This window comes from Euprymna scolopes, chromosome 44 (assembly GCF_053919585.1).
Source record: "Euprymna scolopes isolate OS-2025 chromosome 44, ASM5391958v1, whole genome shotgun sequence".
Taxonomy (NCBI): Eukaryota; Metazoa; Mollusca; class Cephalopoda; order Sepiida; family Sepiolidae; genus Euprymna; species Euprymna scolopes.
The window spans coordinates 8,324,779-8,343,515 of NC_136525.1; the positions used below are offsets into that span (position 1 = coordinate 8,324,779).

The window sequence follows — 18,737 nt, forward strand, 5'->3', positions numbered from 1 at the left end:
TACATATGAATAAGTCCCCTGTGGAATTTCCACAGGTCCCACTAGTTGCTAATAATACAACTGCAAATTATTTAAGACTTCTATCCAGTTATGTTTGGCTGAATGAGAGCATGCTACACCCGCGGATTAAATAGCAAGTTCCATTAGAAATTCTGTGACAGTAAACGTAGATTCCATGAACAAAACTTCTTTCTTAGAAGTGCACGCCTGTGGAACTCTGTTCCGGTTGCCTGTTTCCCACCTGAATACAACCTGGATGTCTTCAAGTCCAATGTAAACAAATTCCTGATTAACGGCCTCCTTAAGTAAGACACTTTATCAAATCTCCAACACTAACGTACTGTACACACAATAACCCTTATCCCCGAGTGGCTCCCGGACCTTGATAAGTGGTGACTACCTTGTAAAAAAAAAAAAAAAAAAAAAAAAAAAAAAAAAAAAAGACTCAAGTTCCGTAAGATGCACAAGAAGATGGTCGGAAGTGACAACAGCCAAAATGTTGTGAAAATAAGATGAGAACACCACAATCTATGGCAACACTTCAAAGGCTAGCCATGACCAAGATCTTTCTGAGCCTCTTTTCTGATTTTCAGCATGTGATGCAATGGGGAAAAGTGTGGCTGGTTAATTGTAATGCATCTAAAACCAAGCTTTTTTTTTCCCCCCACTATAATTGCACTAACCCCCATCACGCCCCAATTGAAATGAATGGGTCTTGTCTTGGGGAAGCTCCATGTTTTGACAAGCTTCCGAGACTGACCTTCACTCCTGATCTTAAATGGAACACATACATCAAATCTGTTGCCAAGATTGCTGAAAAAATGGTTGAATCACTCTACCACTCCAGTAGGTATCTCACTGCCAATACAACCCTCTATCTGTATAAGAGCCAAATATGCCCTAAAATGGAATACTGTCGCCACATCTGGGCAGGACATGCTCGGCACTCCCAATCCTGCCTTGATAGAATTCAAAACAGACTTCAAAACCAAGTAGAATATGTTTCTCGTTTCTGCAACCTCTTTCTCACAGAAGAGACTTTGCGAGCCTTTATTTGTCATGGCAAGTGCTTGGCTGAGCTCCAATCTATGATTACCCCCTGCTAAACTTTCACAAAAAAAAAACACTGTTAGTTACAACCACTGTTAAACTCTCAATCTGTGGGTCCTGGATATGACCTTGAACTATATCCAGTGGTGAGGCCCCAGCTTGCGGGCTTTGGTGAGTGTGGAGCCACCCTTTAATTACCATTGCTCCCAGGTCCACTCTGACCCAGAGTGGTAGTACCTGTTAGGATCCTAACTATAGGTTAAATAGAAACCGACTTGAAAACAAATATATTCTATTAAAATATTTTTCTTCCAAATCTTTGGATTTGGCATTAAATAACCTGAAAAGGGTTGATATGCCGTAAAAGAATCAATCAATCAATCAATTAATCAATTAATTAATCAATCAATCAATCAACTCTACCTGTGCTTAAATCTAAACACAAATTCCATGAACAAAGTTTCCTACAACTGCCCGCTGGTGGAACACTATTCTGCTGGCCTGCTTCTCGGCCGATTACATTATAGTAGCCTTCAAGTCCAATGTAAACAAGTTGAGCTGTCCCCTTAAATAATCCAAATTCTACTCGATCTACACCATTAACTCTTATCCTTGAGTGGCCTTTGGGCTTCGATAAGTGTTGATTCTCTTTATGTTAACAGATCTTCTTGCCTTCTGTCATTATTTAAATGTGTTTCCTCTATTTTTTTTGACAGGTACTCTATTTTTCCAAATGGAAGCCTCTTAGTGAAATCCGTCGACATTTCGGATGCCGGATCATACCAATGTTTTGTAAGCAACATTGCGGGAGAAATGTCGATCGTGCATCAGTTGACTGTCAACAGTAAGTGTTGTTTGTTTCGGTTTTGGATCCCCACTCTTAAAATTTAACAATTTCTTGCTGTACACTTCACAGTAGTTTCTATATTATTTCTGAGTTCTTCTGCTCTCTCAAACCTGAGTTTTACGGTGAAGCACTTCCTTCTAGATTGTAGTGATCTCTCATATATCCCGCCCCCCCCCAAAAAAAATATATTATGACGTCAACAGTATGGAGGAACTTTTTAAAAAAGTGAATCCAAAGACAATTACTGATATTTCTTAAAAAAAGCTAACTTTTACCAAAAAAATTATCTACAGAATTAGTTCAAATAACTTAAACAAAAAATTGTAAAAGTGATATTCTCCTGAAGGTTCAATCTAGTGTGGGCGACCGAAAAAAAAAAAAAAAAAAAAAAAAATACAATTGCAAATTACTTAGAACCTCTATCCAGTCATGGCTGACAGAACGAGAGCATACTACCCCGCTGAAGTAAATAAAGGTTCCGCTCGAAATTCCGTCCAAATTCCCTAGTTCTACAGAAACATTCCCGAGTTCAACAAGATACACCTGAAGAAGGTCGAAGGTTACATCGACCGAAACGTTGTGAAAATCACACTCAAGATGAGAACAGTAGGCTGGTGAATAATACAACAAAAAAAAAAAAAAAATGCAAATCGCTGTAATCAGCATCAAATGATCACAAATAAAAGTGAAGGTTGATATGCCGTAAAACGAAAACCAAAATTTGTATGACCTTCAATGACCAAAGAAAGATTGATAGATCATTGAATACAAACCAGAGAATTTTCTTTTTTTTTTTTTTTTTGCATGGAGGTCATCACTAATCAAGGCCCGGAAGCCACTCGGGGATAAGGGTTATTGTACAGCAATCAATGGGATAGTAATCATAGTAATCGTTAGTATTGGAGATTTGATAGTGTCTTACTTAAGCGGCCAGTTTATCAGGAATTTGTTTATGTTGGACTTGAAGACATCCAAGTTGTAGTTGTAGGTGGGAAACAGGCAAGCGGTAGAGAGTTCCACAGTCGTGCAGTTCTAAGAAAGAAGCTTTATTCATGGAATCTGCATTTTGATTTAGGCACAGATAAAGAATGGGGAAAATTGTTGACAGTGATTTCAACTAGACGGGTGTTTATCGTGAAAGATTGGCGAGAGAGGACCAGAGATTGGAGCTCAGACGAGCACTTGCCATGGAAATAACAGTAAAACAAAGACAGGCTTGCAATGTCTCTTCTGTGGGAGAGAGGTTGCAGGGAAGAGAAAAGGGCATCCCCCACTAAGCCACGAAATCTATTTTGTACTCTGTCAAGGCAGGATAGGCTGTTTTTAGCAGCTCGTACCCAGATGTGGCAGCAGTACTCCATCCTTGGATAAGAATGAAGCGTCCTGCATACTTTCACATACACCATCATCATCGTTGCATGCAACGACATTGTCACACTTTTATGTCTGAGAAACAGACGGCCCTCAGAATGTTCAGAGTAAGATAGCCACATTCAAATTAAGGAGGAAAGGTGTCTTTATTTGCTGACTGGACGGCTTCACATTCAGAAAGAGGAAGAATAAGTGCTTTTTGCATTCAACCCGACCTGACGAAAGCCAGAGGAATAGTTGGCCGAAACGTCATGAAACAACAACTAATAAAGATGGGGATAATAGTCCGCAATAAATAAATTAACAAAACAAATGTTGTTTACATACATGAGTGATAACCACGACGGGGCCTGTGGCGCAATGGATAGAGACGTTTAATCTCTATGGCTCCAAGTGAGAATTGTCTGAAGATAGCGGTTTCAATCCTACCCAAAGCCGGCCAGAGGTTTACTTGGCCAAAACGTGGTGAGACGACAACTATGGAAGGCAGTGATTGCTGAGAATGCAGTCAGGAGATTCGAAGTTCCTATCCATCGCGGTTACCACCTGACGAAGGCCAGAGGAATAGTTGGCCGAAACGTCGTGAAACAACAACTAAGAAAAGATGAAGATAGTAGTCCGCAACAAAATAATTTATTAAATAATACTCATCTCAATAATGGATTCCAAATCAAAAGGAAACTATTTAATGTTGAAGAAAAATTAATCTTTTTTTTAATAAAGTTACGTTAAAGTTACATTCTTAAGAGTAAATTAAGTTTCATATTTAAAACTCATTTTAGGTCTTGCTCAACTTTAAATAAAACCATACTCATCTGAGAATGTATAAAGAAATATACAAGGGGTGTGCAATAAGTAATGCCCCTGACCCACTTCCAGTTGTCTGATCTAGCTGAAATTTTTCATATCTCTACAGGTTATGTGGCAAATTACAGCTCTGAACTAATTGTGGTTTCTGTTTTATAGGTGTTTGAACTGAGTCAGGTGTGAAATGGAGCCTGTTGAATGTCGAGCAGTGATCTGGTTTTTGTATTTGAAAGGGCGCACACCACAGGAGACTTGATGAAATGAAAGAAACTTATGGTGATAATGCCCCATCATATGACCTTGTAAAACGCTGGCATCGTGAATTCACAACTCTCATGTCGCCAGATCAGAAGCACGGGCGTGTGATTATGAAATCCTTCCCCTACTCTCCTGACCTTGCACCCTCTGACTTTCACCTCTTCTCAGCCATGAAGTTTTTGAAAGTAAAGCGTTTCCCAGATGATGCAGCCTTGATTTCTGAAGTCACTTTGTGGTTGGAGGACCAACCTGGGGTGTTCTACAAAAACGGTCTCCAGAGCTGCATCAAACGATGGGAGAAATGCATAACTCTGGGTGGTTCTTAGGTAGAGAAAGACTAATAATTGTGCCAAGTTCCGTTGCTCTACTACTATGGGAAGTGGGTCAGGGGCATTACTTATGGCACGCCCCTCCATACTTTTTTTTAATTTTTAAAAATATTTGAAAACTTCCTACTTTTTAAATCCTTCAAACCCAAAATTTATTTTAGCATACATTTAAGAATTGTTTTTCAAAATGTTTTCTATTTAATCTAAAATGCTGATCATACAAATCGCTGTAATCAGCATCAAATGATCAAAAATAAAAGTGAAGGTTTATATGCCGTAAAACAAAAAACAAAATTAGTATGACCTTAAATGACCATAGAAAGGTTGATAGATCGTTGAACACAAACCAGAGAATAAGAATGGAGCACCACCATCATCACCACCATCATCATCACCATCATCATCACCATCATCGTCACCATCGTCGTCACCACCATCACCATCACCATCATCGTCACCATCATCGTCATCATCATCAGCATCATCGTCATCATCATCATCACCATCATCACCATCATCGTCACCATCATCATCGTCGTCAGCATCATCGTCATCATCATCGTTGTTGCATCCAATGACACTGTCACACTTTTCCGTGTGAGAAACGGACGCCCCTCAGAATGTTCAGAGTAAGATAGCCGCATTCAAATTAAGGAGGAAAGATTTTTTTTATTTGTTGACAGGACAGCTTCACATTCAGAAAGAGGAAGAATAAGTGCTTTCTGCATTCAACCCGACAAATAGGGTGTCAATTTATTGCGGACTATTATCCTCATCTTCCTTAGATGTTGTTTCGCGACGTTTCGGCCATCTATTCCTCTGGCCTTCGTCAGTTGCTTACTTGGCCAAAAACGTGGTGAGACGACAACTATGGATGGCAGTAATTGCTGAGAATACAGTTAGGAGATTTGGAGTTCCTATCCCGTCGCGGTTACCACCTGACGAAGGCCAAAGGAATAGTTGGTTGAAACGTCGTGAAACAACAACTAAGAAAAGATGAGAAAAATAGTCCGCAATAAATAAATTAACAAAACAAAGGTTGTTTACATACATGAGTGGTTGCCGGTCTTCTATTCTCTTGATGTGATCCCCTTCGTGGTTTCTGATCTTTAGTTTAACTTCAAATTAGTGATGGGACGATTCCAGTATTTTTCCTGATTCCGATACAATTTCCGATTCTTGATAAATCTTTACATATTTGACTGTAAGGTTGTTATTTTCTCCGATTTTCGTAAAAAAACACACGTTAAATATGCAGATATTTTCCTAAACATCAAAATACATTTGTGGATGATGATCTATCGATTTTAGTTTTACTTGTATTTTAAAATTAATAGATATTTATTATTTTATCAATATTATCAGCAATGGAAGATTTTACTTTAAACTAAACCAAACCAAATCAAATAAAAAAGACAAAAGAATCATTTTGGCATCGGAAAATAGGCATCAATTTTTTTCCGATACCCCCAAATGTTACAATTTTTATGATTTCTGATTTCAATTAATCATCCCAACACTACTTAAAATGAATCTACTCCCGGATGAAAACACAATGAAGACTTGCTGCAGTTTTCAAGGTTTTATTTAGAGTTTGCTTCTTGGGGGAGAGATCAAATAACTAATTATTTGCTTATTTTTTTTTTAGGCTTAATGATGACTAAGCACAGGCAGGGCCTTGAGACAGCATTCATGGGTGTTGATTTTCTGTTTAACTCGTGTATGGAAACAATGGAGACTTGCTGAGGTTTAAAAGGTTTTATTAGAGAGTTCACGGGTTGGAGGGGAGAGATTATCTGGGCTTAAATTAGTTCATTACTTTTTTTTTTTTTTTTTTTTTTTTTTTTTACAAATGTACTTTTAATAATCTAAAATACTCCAAACATTGATGTTGATTTTTTTCCCTTTCCCTTTGTAAAAATGAGTATGGTGAATACATCAGCCAGTTCTCGCTTGAAATGAGGGAAATAGATAAGGAAATAGAAATGGATCAAGACAAAAATATTGTCTGTTATTTAATGGAATGTGAGGTGCTTTCAATAAGTTTCTAGACTTTTTTTTATTGATAGTACACACATGAAACTCTAGTCCCCTTCGAAGTAATCTCCTCCGGCTGCAATGCACTTGTTGTACCGTTCCAACAGCTTTTGGAAGGCCTCATAGAAGTCTTCTTGTGTGATCGTGTTAATGACTCATCACAGCCTCTTTCATCTCAGCAGTGTTTAAGGTTTTCCTTGAGCTTTGGGAATAACCAAGTCATAGCGAGCAGGTTCCGAACTATAGGGAGGGTGAGAAACTATTCTGATGCCCATTTTGGTCAAATCGTCTGTGACAAAGATGGAATTCTGAACTGGTGCATTGTCTTGGTGGAAATGCCACTGACCCAATTCAAAGAGTGCTGGCCTCTTCCGACAGAATCTCTTCCTGAACTCCCTTAACCCTCAACATGGTACTCCTTGTTGACTGTCTGTCCAGTGGGAACGCAGTGCATGTAGATCATGCCAGTGCTGTCACAAAAAGGGATCCTCATAAGTTTCTTGGTGGATTTGCTCTGTCTGCCCTTATTGGATATGGGAGAGCTAACATCCTTCCACTGGGAACTCTGTCTCTTGGTCTCTGGATCACAGCAGTAGATCCAGCTTTCATCGCAGGTCACCAGAGCATCAAGAACTGCAGGATCTGAATTGATCAGCTCCATCATCTCCCTGTTGTCATGACAACGTCTTTTTTTATCTTCTCTGAGCATCCTTGAGACGAACTTTGCGCAAATTTTCCGCATCTTCAGTTCCTTGCAAATAATTGTGTGTACAGTTCCCACACTGACATGAAACTGTGCACTTATTGTCTCTATAGACACACAACGGTCCTTATCTTTGAAATTCTTTATTTAACAAAAAAAAAAAAATATATATATATATATATATATATAGTCTTTGAAGTTTTTAACATTTGAAACCACACAAAAAATTATTTTTTATCATTCATCAAAAAAAACATCTAGTCAGTAAGTCATTTAATCACCTGCAATCACTGCATCAACTCTCAAATTTACTATAATACCAATTTTTATATTTTTTAAGGGATCATCAGTTGTTTACCATGAAACACTGTTTCGGGGATTTAAAAACAAAACATATATAATATATATATATATAGGCTATCCGGTTGTTCTTTCAGGATCACCTCTAACACATTTTATTCCCAAACGATTCCAACATTTTTCTCAGTTCCATGCGCTAGCAGCAGCAGCGGCCGCGGCAGCTTTGGGCAACCCAGGTTCGGAAGAACACATCCTAATGTAACCCTCCCCTCGCACTAATGTTGTTAATTATTTCCTCCATTCAACGATGTTGTGATTTTTTGTTATTATTGCCTTCCCCTATGTTTCTTTCTTTTTGTTTTTATTTTATTTATTTATTTATTTTTTTTACTAAGGAGTCACCACTTATCCAGGCGCGGAGGCCACTCAAGGATAAGGGTTAAAGAGTGTACAGTGGTCAATCGAACAACATCATAGTAATCGTTAGTAGTAGAAATTTGGTAAATTGGATTACTTAAGGGGAACGGCTCGTCAAGAACTTGTTTACATTGGACTTGAAGATGACCATATTGGAATTAGTTGGAAAGCAGGCAAACAGAAGAGTTCCACAGGTGTGCAGTTCTAAGAAAGAATCTTTGTTCATGGAATCTACGTTTAGGTTTAAGCACGGATAAAGAGTGGGGGGAATTATTGATGGTGTTTCTGCTAAATGAGTGTTTCTCATGAAAATTTGTCGAGGGGGATCATAGATTGGAGCTCAGACGAGCACTTACCATGAAAATAACGATAAAACAGAGATAGGCTGGCAACGTCTGGCAATGTTTCTTTTTTCTTTTTTTTTTTTTTTTTTTTACAAAGGAGTCACTATTATCCAGGTGCGGAGGTTACTCGAGGATAAGGGTTAATGACAAGAGAATATTCTTTTTGTTTTGACTCTTGAGTATAAATCCGAAACAGTTAATCAATTGAGAACCACGTCACTCTATCTAAAAGCATATAAGATATTAAATGATATATACTCGAGAGTCAAAATAATGAAAAGAATATTCTCTTGTCATAGCCGTAGTAATGAGTGTACGATAGTAAATGAGACAATATCATAGGAATCGTTAGTGTAAATTTGGTAAATTGGATTACTTAAGGGGAAGGCTCATCGCTGCTAAGCGACGACATGGAAAAAATGACTTTACCAATGATAGATAAATTAAAATAATGGTTTCAATTATCGGGAATTATTGGGGGTATTCTGCGACAAAACTTAACTAAGATCACTTCCAGACTTATGCATTAAAGTTCTGTAAATTTTAAAGAAAATCTGTTCATCCGTTTCGGAGTCTATAAGAAACGAACTCGCACACACAGTTGCACTTATATTATTGTAGAGATATTATTTTTTTTTTTAAATATAATTATCCACGGACACGTGTTTCGTCATCTACGACATCAGAATGGCTGAATCTAGCCCGATTCGAAATCGGAACCCCACGGTAATGAGGCTAAACCCCTTACCACTCACCCATCTCGCACGGGTCCTGGATATGACCTAAAACTATATCCGATGGTGAGGCCCCACCTTGCAGGCCTTCGGGAGTATGGAGCCACCTTTTAATTGCCATTGCTCCCAGGTCCACTCTGACCCGGAGTGGTAGTACCTGTTAGGGTCCCAACTATGGGTTAAATAGAAACTGACTTGAAAACAACAAATATTTTATTAAAAAAATCTTTCTTCAAAAATAGAATCTGTCTTAAAAAAATATATATACTCCATTAAAAATCGTTCCTCAAAATAACTAGATTCGGCATTAAATAACCTGAAAAAGGTTGATATGCCGTAAAACAAAAACAACCAATCATCTGGCACGACTGTCTGGATATATCGCGATTTACTTAGATGTTGTTTTGTTTTTGTTTTAGCGAATAATTGAATCCATTCCAAACATATCGCTAAAACAAAAACAACATTGTAGCGATAAATATTTGAGCATTGCATGTTCAGATAATTTCAATTATGTCACTTGAACCAGTTATCAGCCTTTTTTAATGCTCTGCTTATTGTAGTGATATACAGGGTGACCCCCCCCCCCAAAAAAAAAAAACAAAAAAAACAGGACATTCAATTGTTTTTCTACGCATACAGTCAACGGAGAAAAAAAAAAGACCAAAGACCCTAATGTTTTGATGTGATGTTTTGAATATAATAAACTAGTTATGACCAAAGTTTCATTTCATTCGGACAAAACACTAAGAAACGGGGCCTAATTAGAGTTGGGGGCCCCGTTTTTTTTTTTTTGTTTTTTTTTTGTTTTTTTAGTCACTCTGTATATAATGTAACACACACACACACACACATATATATATATTATACAAGGTGACCCCCTCCCCCCCCCAAAAAAAAACAAAAGCTAAATGGAGGCCATCTAGAACATATGCTGTAGAACGGAGAAAAAAAGGCCAAAGACCCTAGTGTTTTGATGTGATGTTTTGAATATAATAAACTAGTTATGACCAAAGTTTCATTTCATTCGGACAAAACACTAAGAAACGGGGCCAAATTAGAGTTGGGGGCCAGTTTTTTTTGGGGGGGGGGCACACCTTGTATAACGATGAACAAGCCCTCGTACGAAGTACGCACCATTTTCCTATCAGAATACAATCAATACAGCTCGCACTATCACATTATCTTTTTTACCTCGATTTTTGTTAATAAGTACAAAATGTTGTCCGTGACCCAAATTAAGATAACGAGGGGGAATTTTTACCGATAGCTATCAAATATTTTTTCTCCCCGTGATATCCACATTGTTTCCATTAACTGTTGTCAATATGTTACCGCTTTAACTCCGATAAGCATTTATTTATGTCACTTTGATAATTATGGAAGTTTCTAATAAAAGGTCTTCTCCATCTCTCCTTCATACCAGCCCCGTCTAATAAATTATATAAACTTTTATTTATAAAATGCTAAGTGTTATAGTTTGTTTCTTGTAGTATGTCCATTTTTTAATCTCTCTCTCTCTTTTATATATATATATATATATATATATATATATATATATATATATATATATCTGATGTTTCCATATTAGGCCGTCTAAAGATACTGGATTCTTGGCCTAACATGCACCAAACATTAATGTTATTATTGGTTCCTCGACAAAGGAGGGATTGGACCTAGTAATTCACTTCCGTTCGTCCGTTCGTTTGTTTGTTTGCACTTTTCTAACCATGCCTTTGATTTTTTTTTTTTTTTTAATTTTGCACAAACATTAGTCATGGTGAAAGTAAATTTTTCACTCGTGGAGGTCGACCTCACATGCTCGGTCTGGTGTTTTTCCTTTTCCTTTGCAAAACTCCATATGTTTTAAAACTAAATACCAAAATAATTTTCTTCTGAAAGTCAACCAAGTGAAACACTACGACCAAATATTTGAAGATATAAATAACTTTAAGCATGAAAACTTTTACCAAAATTGCTGCACCTGAAAAGGGTTGATATGCTGTAAAACAAACCAAACACATATATGAATATTTAAATCACTTGAACCGTGAAACCCTTCTTTTTTTTTTTTTTTTTTTTTTTTTTTTTTTTAGGAAAATTACTGGATTCGGCATCAAACCCGAAAGTTGTTTATATGTCATAAAATAAAACAACCAACCTTCTCACTTTTTATCTCTTTTCGCCCCATCCTTTGTCTCTCCTTTTCAATTACCACAATTCAGTCTCTCTTTTTCGAGACCCCCCCTCATCTGGTCTCTTTTTCGAGACCCCTCATCTGCTCTCACCTTTTCGACACTCCTCCCCCCCCATCCAGTCTCTCCTTTTCGAGACCCCACCCATCCAGTCTCTCCTTTTCGAGACCCCCCCCCCCATCCAGTCTCTCCTTTTCGAGACCCCCCCCCATCCAGTCTCTCCTTTTCGAGACCCCCCCCCCCATCCAGTCTCTCCTTTTCGAGACCCCCCCTATCCAGTCTCTCCTTTTCGAGACCCCCCCCATCCAGTCTCTCCTTTTCGAGACCCCCCCCCATCCAGTCTCTCCTTTTCGAGACTCCCCCATCCAGTCTCTCCTTTTCGAGACCCCCCCCATCCATTCTCTCCTTTTTGAGACTCCCCCATCCAGTCTCTCCTTTTCGAGACCCCACCCATCCAGTCTCTCCTTTTCGAGACCCCGCCTCATCCGGCCTCTCTTTTTCGAGACCCCCCCTCATCCGGCCTCTCTTTTTCGAGACCCCCCCTCATCCGGCCTCTCTTTTTCGAGACCCCCCCTCATCCGGCCTCTCTTTTTCGAGACCCCCCCTCATCCGGCCTCTCTTTTTCGAGACCCCCTCTCATCCGGCCTCTCTTTTTCGAGACCCCCTCTCATCCGGCCTCTCTTTTTCGAGACCCCCCCCTCATCCGGCCTCTCTTTTTCGAGACCCCCCCCTCATCCGGCCTCTCTTTTTCGAGACCCCCCCCTCATCCGGCCTCTCTTTTTCGAGACCCCCCCCTCATCCGGCCTCTCTTTTTCGAGACCCCCCCCTCATCCGGCCTCTCTTTTTCGAGACCCCCCCCTCATCCGGCCTCTCTTTTTCGAGACCCCCCCCCCCTCATCCGGCCTCTCTTTTTCGAGACCCCCCCCCTTATCCGGCCTCTATTTTTCGAGACCCTCCCCTTATCCGGCCTCTATTTTTCGAGACCCTCCCCTTATCCGGCCTCTATTTTTCGAGACCCCCCCCTTATCCGGGCTCTATTTTTCGAGACCCCCCCCCCTTATCCGGCCTCTATTTTTCGAGACCCCCCTCTCATCCGGCCTCTCTTTTTCGAGACCCCCCCTCATCAAGTCTCCCCTTTTCTCTCCACTCTCCCGTCTTTCTTTCGCCACCTCGGTTTCTTTCTGTCATTCTCTATTAGTTTATTTGAATAAAGTTTTGTCCTTTCTTTTTTTTTTTTTCTTTTCTTACTCTTTAATTTTCTTCTCAGCTTCCTCCCCCCCCCTTTCCCCTCTCAAATTTTTTTTTTTTTTTTTTTTTTTTTTTTTTTTTCATATCCTGATGAAATATTTCTTTTCTTCCTTAGAATCGCCACCAGAAATCGACGGTTCCGGTCTTCGAAACATGTCTGTATTAGAAGGTGACGATGTCCGACTTGTAAGTCAAGTAAAAGGAGCCCCGAAACCGTCCATCGTTTGGCTAAGAAGTAAGTAACTCGACTTGATTGGTTAACACTAGCATGGAAATTTGGCGTTACCCGGAATCAATATTTTGCTGAAGTAATCGGGTTTAGAAAACATTCCTCTATTTTATGACTGTTTTTTTTTTGTTGTTGTTTAAATGTTTTTTGTTTAATTTTTTTTGTTTTTTTGTTTCGTTTTTTATTGTTATTCGCCCCGAACCAAGCATAATCCCACTTGGAACGTAAAGGGCTACTATTTGGGACCATATCTACAGAAGCACTATGTAGAGAATTCAGCAGTACGCGTATGAGGAAAATATCAGCAGGAGCTGTACAATAGTTGGCTTTTGAAGATATTAGCAGCAGTAGTCAAAAAAAGCACATATGTAAATTAGAAAGTGTTTTTGACAAGAAAAAGAAAAAATAATCCACATGGTCAGAGAGAGAAGAAAGTCCACACCGCAAAAATAGACATGTGAAGTCAAGGACGGCTGGCTGTGGCCAGCGGGTAGTCAGAGCAGAAAGAAAAAACGCGACCTATTTTGTGCTGGCAAGAGACTTTTAAGCTGGTATCGAGACGGCAGAGTTGTTGCAATATTTTGGACGTATAATGGGGTATGATCCAACAGTTGGACGATTATATTTATAAACGATGCTGCTAAGAACTGACGAATCGAATTAATTCACGTTCTGCTACCAACCAATCAAAAACCAGAATTGCTCTATAAATATTAAACTGTTTCCTGTAGCAAGTTCGCATGTTTTTTCCGTTTCGACACGGTAAGAATATTTTGCTCTGTGGAACTGTCTACTGCAAACAAGTCACCTCTCAGGACTTGTGTGTAACAACGAACAATCGGAAACTGTTCTGTCTACTGCAAACCAGTCACCTCTCAAAACTTGTTTAGAACAACGAACCACCAGAAACTGTTCTGAAACTAAAAATGGCTTACACTTCTCAAACCAATTTGGAGAGGACCACCTCATCAGATAGAAAAAAAAGCAATTTAGCTTCCATATAACTCCTTTTTTTCGGTCTGATGAGGTGGTATCTGAATTGAGGTTCTGCTGAACCATGTATGCACGTATGTAACCAATAATGTTTGTATAATAAACATACTATATATGAGGTGTCTTAAATAAGCTTCCAGACTTTTTTTGTACAGGCATTTAAAATTCTCATAAGCTCTTGAAAATTCAGTATGTTATTGCTATACATTTTATGTGATGACTGACCAATTTTCAGGTTAAAATCAACAGCCACAGCAGGAATTGGAATACACCCTACTAAAACCTGATTATCACAGCTGGTGAAATGAACCGTAAAAAAAAAGGGGGGGAAGAATTATTTGGAAAAGAACTAAAATGACGTTTAAAAAAAAAAAACAGTTGAGGGTAATTTATTTTTGTTTGCATAAAATACGCTTGAATATTTGTCTGTGTGTACATTTCCCTACGCAATAACTCTGTCAATTTTAAGTCTACAGACTCGAAATTCGATATAGAGGGTACTGAGATTTGGGAAAATCTTTGTAATCCATTTTCGGCCAGAAATTTGGCTGTTAAGGGGTCAAAATTCAACGATTTGACCTTTGAGAACTCTACCAAACTCCTCCGCCAATTTTGGGTCTAAACACTTGAGATTTTAGATATAGGTTCCTTGGACATTGATCTAACTTAACTTGATTTGAGCCCAAAACAAATGTTAAGGGGTCATAATAGGGGTCAAAGTTTAAAAAAATTTGACCTCTGCGGTCTCTACCAAATTACTCAGACAATTTCTGGTCTAAACATTTGAAATTTTTCATAAAGGGTATTCAGAGATAGGGCAAGCTTTTTAATCGGTTTGGGTCGAAAATTTGAGCTAATAATATATAAATGTATGTATGTATGTTTGTTTGCATGTCTGCCTAAAACTTTCGACAGAGGCGACAAATTTTCATTAGATCAGTATTGTTTTGAAACTCAACCCTTCAGACGACAAATACTGAAAAATTGGCTAAAAATATTAATTTCTTCACCCTCAACTGGACACTTTTCTACAGGGAGGGGTCGCTTTTTTTACCGATATTTTCGAAAGTCGTCCCCTCTTTTCGATTGTCTAGCCTTAATTTAAACCTATGTCACTTCCGGTTTGGTGGTGGTCGTAACAGCAAAAACGTTCTTTTCCTCTTTCGCTGTACGGGTTTGAGCCTGCCTTCCTACTACCACTTTTTTTTTTTTTTTTTTTCTCTTTTCTCAACACACACCTTCAAACACCCGGGCAACGCCGGGCTGAAATGCTAGCATTATTATAGTCGTGGTTTCAAAAGTTAAAAAAAAAAAAAAAAAAAAATAGTATTTAGGTGCCATCAGCTAGAATCGAAACCAAAACTGTAGTATTCAAAGCTGGTGACGTAACTTTTGACCCATTTTTTGACCTCTTTAAAACAATTTTAACCAGCTAAAGACTCAAAAGAACGGTCTATAAAAAAAAAATCCAATCACTTGAGGCCCCTAGTGTCGCTCTGTGACTTAGTTTCAGAGGAGATAGAGTTTGAAAATATGAAGACAGACAGACAGACAGACATAGCTGTTTAAATATTACATTTATAAGAAGCAATATGTTATTGAGGTATATGTTATATAATTAAAATTTCGAATTGTAAGAAATGGGGGGGGGGGCGTTCCAGGAGTAATGCCTCCTATTTTCTATTTCCGCCTGAATGGATCAGAGGAGGATAGCAAATTGCATTATGATGACTGCACTCATGACCTGAAAGTTTCATCTCTCTGTTGCAGATATTGACAGTGTAAGACTCTACGAAAACAAACCCTGTCATGAACATACGTCAGAAGCAGAGATGCGTCATCGAAATCCTCCAAGCAGAAAAAAATAAACCGATGAATATTTACCGGTGCCTGTTGAACGTCTATGAAGCCGATGCAGTTGATGTCAGCACAGTCAAAAGATGGGTTTGTCGATTTCAGAGTCGCAATGGAAATACGAGTGACAAGGCACGTTCTGGTCTTTTACAAGTGAGGCATAAAAAGAGGCTGACAAAAATGCGTTCAGAACAGTGGTCCGTCCACAGAATACCCAGCAGCAATATATTATATACTAGCGGGGGTACCCGGCGTTGCCCGAGTGTTTGTTTCCGGGACGGGGGGGGGGGAGTTTTAAAAAATGTTATGGTAGGTAAGTAGGAAGGATCAAACCCTGAGTCATGAGTAAAAGTAGGAAAATAAAGTGTGAAAAAAAACAAAAAAAAAACATCTGCAACGTTAACAGTTCGGCCACCAAGAAAAGTCCATTCCAGTTGTTTAGGAAAAAAAACAACAAAAAAAAACGACTACGGTAGGTCGGCGCGAACGTGAAAATATAATGTGAATTGTCCAGCACGCTAACCACTACGCCACAGAACACTGCAGCTTAGTTTAGTGATTTTAAATAACTTCACATGAAAGAACTACGAAGCCAAACCGGTGTTCTCTTCTCAACTGTTCCTTGTGAACGATCCCCAAACGGTGTTAAGTGGTGGCAGGGGGAGGAGGAATTTATTAGAGAGAAAATATTTTACCACTTCCATTGATCTTAACCGATTTTGGCCGTGACTTCTCAGCAGAAAAAGTATAGAAATCTAAGATTATCGAGGAATTTGAGAAATAATAAGCCTATAACACACCTCAGATATTGTTCTGCCGTTTGTGCATATTATATTTGCATGAAATATCTTGATTTTTAATCCTATTAAGGTCAAAATCCGAGGGGAAAAAATGAGTTCATTTTATTTATATAGAGATGAAAGATGCTGCTGTAGAATTTCCACAGGTCCCGCTAGTATATCTTAGTTTGGAAATCAATTTCTAAAAGCCGTCTAGCATATGCTATCCTGTAAGATGGATGTAAAACCAAATATGATGACGGTGACAGATATGCATATTTCTTTTTTTTCCCTTTTCGTTGCAGACATTGGGAATGGTTGGCAGTCTTTGAATAGTTCCGGGCGCATCCAGCTACTCCAGTCGTCCGTCCTGCTCATCACAAGTACACTGCCTGAAGATTCTGGGTTTTATAATTACACTGCCATCAATGCTTTCGGCAAGATCTCCTCCCAAATGTACCTCCACGTACTTAGTAAGTATTGATTGTAACCCCACCCCAATTTTTTTTTTCTTCTTTTTTTTTTTTATAGTTTTGTTTGTTTAGAAATATATATATATTTTTTTTAATCGATATTAGCATTAGAAATAATCCCTTAATACTCATATAAAAGGATAATCAAAATTATGGGGAAAGAGGCGGCTGGTTAATTCTAAAACCAAGCTCCTATCTTTACATCATCAACGCTCTGATCCTCATCTGGCATCAATTGAAATGAATGGCTCTCGTCTTGGGGAGGCCCCATGTTTTGACAAGCTTCTGGGTCTGACCTTTACTTCTGATCTTAGATGGAACACGTACATCAAATCCGTTGCCAAGGTCGCTGGAAAAATGGTGTGATCCTTCTATCGATCCAGTAGATATCTACCTACTGATGCAATTCTCTAGCTAAGTACATCCAAGGATGGAGTACTGTTGCCACATCTGGTCAGGAGTTGCTAGAAAAACTTATCCTGCCTTGATAGAGTTCAAAATAGACTTCGTAGCCTCATATGGGATGTCCTTTTCTCTTCCCTGCAACCTATTTCTCACAGAAGAGACGTTGCGAGCCTGTCTCCTTATTATTTTCATGAAAACTGCTCGTCTGAGCTCCAATCTGTAGTCCCTCTTGCCAAACATTCACGAAAAATACTCGTCTAGCTAAAAACACTATCAATAATTTCCCCCACTCCTAAACCTAAACGTAGATTCCATGAACGAAGTTTCTTTCTTAGAATTACACACCTGTGGCACTCTTCCATTTCCCTGCTTTCCTGCTGACTACAATATGGTTGCCTTCAAGTCCAACGTAAACAAGTTCTTGATGAGCCGACCCCTTAAGTAATCCAATTTACCAAATTTTCACTACTAACGATTACTACGTGTTGTCCCATTGACTACTGTGCACCCATCAACCCTTATCCTTGAGTGGCCTCTGGGCCTTGATAAGTGGTGACTCCTTTGTAAAAGAAAAAAATTAAACTGTTTGCATGAAAAAACATTCTAAAGATAAGTTTTTTTTTTTTTTTTTTTTTTACAAAGGAATTATCACTTATCAAGGCCCAGAGGCGACTCGAGGATAAGGGTTAATAAGTGTATGGTGGTCAATGCGACAATGACGTAGTAATGGTTAGTAGTAAAAATTTGGTAAATTGGATTACTTAAGGGGAACGGCTCATCAAGTATTTGTTTATGTTGGACTTGAAGACGACCATATTATAGTCAGCCGGAAAGTAGGCAAATGGAAGAAAGTCCCACAGGTGTTCAGTTCTAAAAAAGAAACTTTGTTCATGGAATCTACATTTAGGTTTAGGCACAGATAAAGAGTGGGGGAAATTATTGATAGTGTTTTCTGCTAGACGGGTGTTCCTTGTGAAAGTCTGGCGAGGGGGGGGACATAGATTGGAGCTCAGACGAGCACTTGCCATGGAAATAATGATAAAGCAGAGACTGAAAGTTTTAAACTGTTAAATGAAAAAGATAAAACACTCGTCTAGTTGAAAACACTATTAATAATTCCCCTCACTCTTTATCTGTGCCTAAACCTAAACGTAGATTCCATGATCAAAGCTTCTTTCTTAGAACTGCACGCCTGTGGAATTGTCTTCCATTTTCCTACTTTCCAACCGTCTATAATATGGTTGTCTTCAAGTCCAACGTGAACAAGTTTCTGATGAGCCGTTCCACTTAAGTTAACAAATTTACCGAACTTCCATTACTATCGATTACTACATTGTCCTTTTGACTACTGTACACTCTTTAAC

General features: G+C 38.8%; 2 protein-coding genes across 8 annotated transcripts in view; both read left to right on the top strand.

Annotated features, from left to right (window-relative positions):
* Positions 1 to 18,737, top strand: part of LOC145268679 (protein sidekick-2-like) — a 363,221-nt gene that overhangs the window by 216,118 nt on the left and 128,366 nt on the right. For all 7 annotated transcript variants that reach the window (XM_080124179.1, XM_080124182.1, XM_080124177.1 and 4 more), the window contains 3 exons: positions 1,767 to 1,894; positions 12,756 to 12,875; positions 16,801 to 16,968. In XM_080124179.1, coding sequence (XP_079980305.1) covers positions 1,767 to 1,894; positions 12,756 to 12,875; positions 16,801 to 16,968 — 416 coding nt within the window. The remainder of the gene's footprint in view (positions 1 to 1,766; positions 1,895 to 12,755; positions 12,876 to 16,800; positions 16,969 to 18,737) is intronic.
* LOC145268680 (uncharacterized) overlaps positions 1 to 18,737 on the top strand; it is a 175,977-nt gene that overhangs the window by 31,548 nt on the left and 125,692 nt on the right. The gene's annotated exons all lie outside the window — the stretch shown is intronic.